This window comes from Drosophila gunungcola, chromosome 3R (assembly GCF_025200985.1).
Source record: "Drosophila gunungcola strain Sukarami chromosome 3R, Dgunungcola_SK_2, whole genome shotgun sequence".
Taxonomy (NCBI): domain Eukaryota; kingdom Metazoa; phylum Arthropoda; class Insecta; order Diptera; family Drosophilidae; genus Drosophila; species Drosophila gunungcola.
Window position 1 is genome coordinate 30082066 of NC_069139.1, and position 7759 is coordinate 30089824.

At 37.5% G+C, this 7759-nt stretch overlaps 1 protein-coding gene across 1 annotated transcript; it reads left to right on the top strand.

The window, feature by feature from the left end:
* Window positions 1-5877: 5877 nt before the first annotated feature.
* On the top strand, window positions 5878-7350 carry LOC128252936 (pyridoxine/pyridoxamine 5'-phosphate oxidase). The gene is made up of 2 exons (XM_052981167.1): window positions 5878-6700; window positions 7165-7350. The coding sequence occupies exons 1-2, from the start codon at window positions 5996-5998 to the stop codon at window positions 7231-7233; spliced, it is 774 nt and encodes a 257-aa protein (XP_052837127.1). The 5' UTR covers window positions 5878-5995; the 3' UTR covers window positions 7234-7350.
* Window positions 7351-7759: the final 409 nt, after the last annotated feature.

Below are 7759 nucleotides of genomic sequence, written 5' to 3' on the forward strand. Positions count from 1 at the left end.
TTCTGTCTGAAATTATTATTCCTTCAGACAAAAGCGGAAAACGATATCATATAGCTGCTGAGGGAACCGGCACCAAGGAGCTAGGAGTTAGGTCTTCCTAGACCTTGGATCACTGTACTTAAAATAATTAGTTTAGTTGGATTTTGGCCGCGAAAGGAGAGTGAAAATAAAGAACGTTTATAAAAGACGATCTAACGTGATTTATTGAGTTGTTACAACTGCCATAGGAACTAACGAATAATTGCGCTGCAAATCATCATAGCTTAATGTTTTCAAGAATATTTAATTTTTGAAATAGCTGCAAAGTTAGCTTCCCTTCTTGTTTGTGTTCATTTATTGATACCACGAGAGCTCTGCGTTGCATTAGGTCCAGAAAATTGGCCTTCTCATTGTCTTGGGAAACAAGTATTTCTGAGGCACAAGTATTTCTGACCCAGACTTCGGGTAATGTTCCCCCGGCGTATTCAAAATTAGTTTCCTCCAGGGCAAAGTATGTTGCCTTGCCTTGGCAATCCAAACTGCTTCCATTCTTATCGTGCGGCAAAATCAACCCAGACAACTTCCGGCTTAATAGGGGCCATTCTTCATTTGACTCGGTTTAAAACACCGGAATAAAAATGGAATTTATTACATAACTTAACAAAAATTACTTCCAAATTGTATGCCCTAAAATGTTGCGCTTATTAACTTAATAACCTTCCCATATCTGGGATTTTCACACACATGGTGGTGAAGTAGCGAATAAATGGAAGTGAGTTCTCATTCGATTTTTGAATAATAAAATCGACCTCAGGATACCATCCTGACCAGTCTGTGAACGTGGATGACTGCAGAATTCCCAATAACCTACCTGTAGCAGACCAATGTTTCTACAAGCCACAAATAATAGATATGTTGATTGGAGCAGAATCGTTTTTCGAATTATTAGCTGTTGGTCAAATTATCCAACTCTGCAGAAACCCTTCTAGGTTGAATGGTTTCTGGAAGATACGAGTCATGTGCTTCCCAAGGTTTGAAGAGCCTTAAGTGTCGATTGATAATACACTGCAGAAGTTTTGGTCACTGTAGGACATTCCATCTCCTAAGAGATTATTGTCACCTGAGCATAAGTTATGTGAAGAAAAGTTGCAAAACGACGGGTTTTGTCGCTAGAAAGAAGGTTGTCTCAAGACCCTGAGCTGAATTTATGAAAGAGTACCTCTCCTTAGGTCATATGTCTTCCACAGATAACACACAGAATAATAGAGCGAATAGGCAGTTTCAACTTATAGTGTGGAGAAGAGACCCCTCTAAATCCTTGAGATTGTTGAAGCTGAACACCGTAACATATGGTACTGGACCAGCCATTCGGTTTTTAAAGAGGTTAAGTAAGTCTTCACTCCCTAGACCTTCTGAAGTTATTGGATCCGGTTATTTTGTTGATGATATGTTGACTGGTGCTGCAGACTATAAAGTACGAAGTGGTTTTCTAGCCTACCTGAAATCACCGCACCTAAGAGCATAGTCAAGTCCATACCTATTTCGGATTCAGAGTCAACTAATAATAATAATTTATTTACACAAGGAATCCCATAAGGTTAAATGCCGCATATGAAGTAAATGCGATAATTAAATGCGATTAAAAACCATTCGCCCCGAACGTTTTTAGAAAAAATAACCGGAAAATACCGAGGTTTAACGATATTTTGTTCGTGCCACCACTACAACAGCTGTTTTCTATATGCAAGGATGGCGCAATTTTTGATGTCTTTTGAATATAAAATCTATTTTGTATAAAAATTACTGAAAACTAGAGCGCACGCTGCAAATTCTACTCGCAGTACCACAATGCATTACTGCTGGATCTCTGGAATAAAATAAATCCCACTTATACGGGGATCATTGCCCTTTTTGCAAACCCGTCAAACAACGCAATTAGCTTCTCTTCCTTGTCGTCCAAGTTGACAAATGCCTCGGTCGCATTATGGATGTCCTGCTGAGCATTAAAAAGTTAAGTAAACTCACTCATATTCATAATTTTTAATTAACTTCTTTTGGATTTGCCATAATTGAAAAGAAAACAAACCCAGATCAGCTGTTCGTGCCACTCACATGTCGGAGTAGCATTAGCTAAATGCTAATGCGCCATTGAAATCAGGGACATTTAAAAATTTAATGTGGCAAATGAAATCAGGCTATTAATCGCATTTTTTTTAAATGCGGAATTAAGCCTTATGGGAAGCCCTGTGTAAATAAATGCGCGTTAGGCTAAATGCGTTTTAATGCGCCAATGGAATGCGGAGTCCACTAATTTTTAAATGCGCATGATTCCATTGGCGCGAGTGAAAAACAAAGAAAATGTTAAATGAGTGAGTGCAGTGAAAATTTAAGCGATCAGCATGCTATATATTTCACGCTATTGTGGGACTCGCAAATTTGCAGGAGGAGGAAGATGAGCTGGCGAAGGTTGTCCAGGGATTTGTTGAAGAAATCGTACTGCCATCACAGTTGTTAAAAAAAAGCGTAAGTCCCCATGCGTATGAGCGTTCGTAAGCAAAAAAAATTTAATAATCGAAAACTTATAATGAATCTATTAAAAATTACAGAATCGTTATGGTTCCTTTTTGGAACGGGACGTGCCTGAAAACTCGAATGGCTTTTTTAAGGAAAGTTTTCGCGTGGAGAGAGAACACTTCAACACATTGGTTGAACAGCTGCAAGGCTTCAAGAAGAAGGACACCAGCTTCAGGGTCGCCATACCCTTGGACAAGCGAATAGCTATCGCCTTGTACACTTTAGGGTCGTCAGCGGAGTACCGCACAGTAGGAAGACTTTTTGGAGTGTCGTCTCCCATGGTTGGCAAAATATTGCATGAGTTCTGCTTTGAGCTGTACCGGGTGTTTGCTCCAAAATATGTACTTGCCCCGTGAGTTCCTCCCACAGGAGAAAGTGGAAGAGTGCGTTAGGGGATTCGAAGCTCATGGATTCCCGCAATGCTATGGAGCAATTGGTAATTAACGTTTTGGACGCAGAGTTAATTGACTTGAATCTTATAACTATCCTCGAAGATGGTAATCATATTGAGATCTGCCCAGCCGCCGCCGAGGGCATCGATTACTACAATTTTAAAGGGTGGTATTCGACTATCCTTTTTGCATTGGTTGACTACAGATAATGGGGTTATAACACTACATTGTTGGCCTCATTCATTGCTCATTTTTTGTTTTAACTGTACGTTTTATCGTAAGTGCGAGCAAGACAGCCTATGACGATTCCAATGAGCAATGAATGAACAAAACTGTCAGAACCGATACCCGATAGTAAAAATATGCACCGGATTTTAAAAAGGCAGTGTGACCGTGAACTTATTACCAAAAAAATCTCAAGCAGTATCCATATAATTGTCTCTGTCTCTGAACCTCAATGAATCCGTCAAAGAATGAAGCGAACAATATCATGTCATACCCGTATTTTTTTCCCTCATAGATACAGTTTTCGGTATGTCTACGTGGGCTGCCCGTGCCGCTGTCACGACTCCCAAGTTTATGAGTGTTCCACCCTGAATTGTGGACAATACTGAACTATTTCCAGCAAACTCCAAACGCTTAAACGAAACGGATGTGCCTTTGGTTTTGCTGGGCGACTCGGCATTTAGGTTTTCAAGAACCCTAATGAAGCCGTAATCTTTCAGCGTCGCTGCCACTGAGAACGAAAAGGCATTTTATTATGCGCTTTCCAAAGCAAGGAGAGTTGTAGAGATCGCCTTCGGGTTGGAAAGGGCCTAGACAACCGATGCGATCAAACGTCGAATGTTGTGTTTTACACAACTTTTTAAACGAGAACAACAGTGCGATTTTGGAAACCTAGTCGAATATAATCAAAGAGAAACCACAGCCTGAAGAAACAAATGCTGCCAGCGACTGCGACAACGAACCAGAATGCATTAGAAAAGCAATTACTACATATGTTAAAAATTATGTTAAATAAAATTTTATTTGGAGCATTCGGTACACCGATTATTTATCTCAGTCTGGGCTCCGTTTTTCGATCCGCTCCATAACCTGGATACGCCGATCCAAATTAAAAGTTTTATCCATGTGGCATAACTGGCAGAACGGCGTCAAGAGAGCGGCAGAACAAATGGTGCCTCTATGTAGTGCTTACTCTATGAAGGAAGTAAGAACTAAGAACATAAGTAAGCTGTATTTCAGAAAAATCCCAAATGATGCGTTATCGATAACTTATACATAATTATAATACTTTTGTCAAAATAAAATAAACTGTTTCAACTATATTCACTGAGGCATGATATGTAAAAATAAATAATTTAAATCCCAAACGAAAAAATAAATATTCGAATCAATACAACGATGAAACAAAAATATTATATTATTATAACTTTGCTGGTTATACCCTTGCAGAGGGTATTATTATTTTAGTCAGAAGTTTGCAACGCGGTGAAGGAGACATTTCCGATTATATATTATTGATCATCATCACTAGTAGATCTAGATCTTATTGCAGGTAGTACAAATGTCGGAACGGACGACTGTAGCATATAGCATCCATAGAAACAATCGAAAAAATAATTGAAAAATATTATAGTTCTACTAATCGGACAAATTTAATACAAAGCTCCCATAAGAACAATAAAAAAAAATGTAAACTTTTTTTAAAATGTAACTTTTTTATTTTTATTTTTTTTTTTAATTTTGTTTGTCTCTTTAATAATTTGACAGTTCAGAATTTCGCTTTTAATTTAAAGCTTTTAAGATTGGAAAACCATATCATATAGCTGCCATAGAAACTATCGAATAATTGAGCTGCAAACCATTATAGCATCAATGTTTTTAAACATATACGCAAGTAAAAAATAAGTTTAATGTTCATAAGAATATTTAATTTTTGCAATAGCTGCAAGGGTGTATAAACTTCGGCTTGCCGATGTTTGCTTCCTTTCTTGTTTTCAATTTTGTTTTTGTTGTTCGAGATGTACTTAATGTTAAAATATTTTAGATTTGCGGTTCAAATGTCATTAAAATCGGACGACTATATCATATACATAGCTCCCGTGGGAACAATTAAAATGTAGAACTAAGAATTTTGTTTTTAAATGTAACTTTTTAAATATTTAAAAAAAAATCTTTTGGAAATAGTTTATTTTCATATATCAGACTAACGATTTTATTTAATATTTTAACATTTTTTGCACATAATAAGGTGAGTTTTCTACTTGTTTTAAGATTTTTCTACTTAAAAAATTTTGAGAAGTAACGGGACTATATGATGTCTGCCGAAGCTAAAAAAAAGCACTCCAACTGCTGACATGATTCTGGTCGAATGAGTGACTGAATCGAACAAATGACTTTTTAAATTCTGCCAAATGAACAGTTTTTAACCATTCTAAAAGTTCGTAGGTCATTGAAGGTAGGACCCGCTCAAAAAGATGAAGTGTATATTTGAAACCAATCGGTCAACTAATAGTCGAGTTATGCCAGCAGTTTTTAAAAATGTATTTTCGAGATAAACATAAAAATCGATTTTTAAAAAAGATACACTGGTAATTCCCTTCAACATATACGCACATGCAATAGCTGCAAGGGTATATAAACTTCGGCTTGCCGAAATTTGCTTTCTTTCTTGTTTTTCTTAGTTTTAGAAATAATAATTTGTTAAAACTGAATATTGTGCCCTTAATTTCGGAAATCTATATAGTTTGCTTTGAAAAGCGTTCCTTATTTTAAGATTTTAGAAAGGAAGCCATGTTAATTTAAGAAAAAAAGTATCCTAAAATTTATGGTGCTATGAAAGACAAAAAATGGGCAAGCTTCTTGTTTTTAGAGTTAATATTTTGAATTTGATTTGTTAAAAATTCTGCAAGGCACTACACACTTCGGTTTTAAGAAGTTTTTTTCCTTTTTTGTTTATTTATCAATTTCTCAATTTGAAATACTTCACAAGTAGGAAAACAATATTATTTTAGGGCACATTACCAGACGCCACAATTTAAATTACAATGTCGTCCGCTTTAGTACAAAAGTTTTGGGGCACACTTTGGTCGATCGGTTCAATTAGTCGCATTGGGCAGTGCGTGAACCATATGTCCCACCATGTGGACATTATAGCTAGCGAGGAGCAGCGGATCTACGATGAACCATACGTGATCTTCCAGAACTGGCTGGTAGCTGCCCAGGAACAGGCCCCTCAAGTGCGCCCGCGACTCGCCTGCATGGCCACCGTGGACAAGGCCGGCGAACCTGTGACCCGGCTGACCAGCATCGAGGAGGTCAGCGCCAACGGGATCACGTTCTTCACGACTCTGGGCAGTCGTCAGGCGGGCGAGATTAGCGCTAACCCCCACGTGTCGCTGCACTTCAACTGGGCGCCACTCATGCGCAGTGTTCGGATAGCGGGAACCGCCCACCAGCTGACGGAGGAGCAGGCACTGGACCAGTTCCGCCGATACCCGCGCCACGTCCAGATGTGCATCACCCACGGACCACGATACGCAGCTGCCGAGTGGCAGTCCCGCTCTGGGGTCTTTTCGCGGGTCGTACAACGCTTGTACGACTGGCTTGGCAAGTCGCCGGAGGAGATTCCAATGCCGCCCAACTGGGGGGGCTACATCCTGACGCCCAGCCTCTTCGAGTTCGGGATGCTCAGCGGAGAGAAGGCCGGCAGGACTCGGGTGAGATTCCGTCGCTGCCTTGAAATGCCCAGAGTAAGTCCTTAAATAAGTCCCTACAAATAAAAAATAAAAATAAATATCTCACTTCTTTCCAAAGATTTTCCTTTCTTGTTAAATAAGTTTTAAAGTCTCCCTAAACGTAGTTTGTAAAATTAAAATAAGAAAAACGTATGCATTCTTGTTTTTTAATTTGTATTATAAATATTGAAGCAAATGTCTTTCGAACCTTCGAGGGTATTACAAAAATCGAACAATATTTGTGATCTTTTAAGCAATTCAATTCATTTCATTAAATTTATTTAATTCTTCTTAGAATGCCACTTGATGTCTCATAGAAACCCTAGAAACAAATATTTATTTTTTTATAAGGACATTTGATGTCTCATATGAAAGATATTGCATCATAAATCACAAATATTCCTAAACCTTTTTTTACATTGTTACAATTGGATTTTACGATTTTTTTAATTTAAATTAAGCTTATACCTTTTTTCCAGGGCACACGAGTTGGTTCCGTTCAAGCTGAGAGGCAGGATTGGGTCTATGATTCTTGTGAGGAATATTGAAATTAAATCTACTTCAGATCTGCTTTATTTCCTTCTTGTCATACTAACCCCAAAGTATGCTTACTATTTTCTAAATTTTTTGTCAACTAAATTAAGTTTTTATATAAAACTAAAACTAAAACCATAAACTTAAATTACAAAAAATAAATCTTTAAAGAAAATTAAAAAGGAGGTATTAGTGAAAATACTGGCAAATATCATGACATAGCAAAACCGTACTATTAATTATCCCAAAGGGCCGCATCTTCTCATCGGTCTTCAAATTGTTGATCCTTAAGGGGGACTCCCATTTGTATATACTTGCAGTCAAAAGTTAGCAACGTAGTGAATGGAATGTTTCCGACCCATAAGGTGTGCAATAAATATTATTGATTAGCATCACTGACGTTTTGATTTAGCCATGTTATTATTTTAAGAAAAAAAACTTAAACTGAGGATATGTTCTGAATTTGAGAAAAAATGTTCTAATAATGATGCAAAATTTTGCTTAATATAAGAATTAGCCTTTTTAAGGAAAATAGATGTT

Bases quoted from the DNA above. Each gene is read 5' to 3' on its own strand.
- LOC128252936 (XM_052981167.1), top strand. From the start codon at position 5,996: ATGTCGTCCGCTTTAGTACAAAAGTTTTGGGGCACACTTTGGTCGATC. The intron at 6,701-7,164 runs GTAAGTCCTTAA...CCTTTTTTCCAG, and splicing joins GCTGCCTTGAAATGCCCAGA to GGCACACGAGTTGGTTCCGT.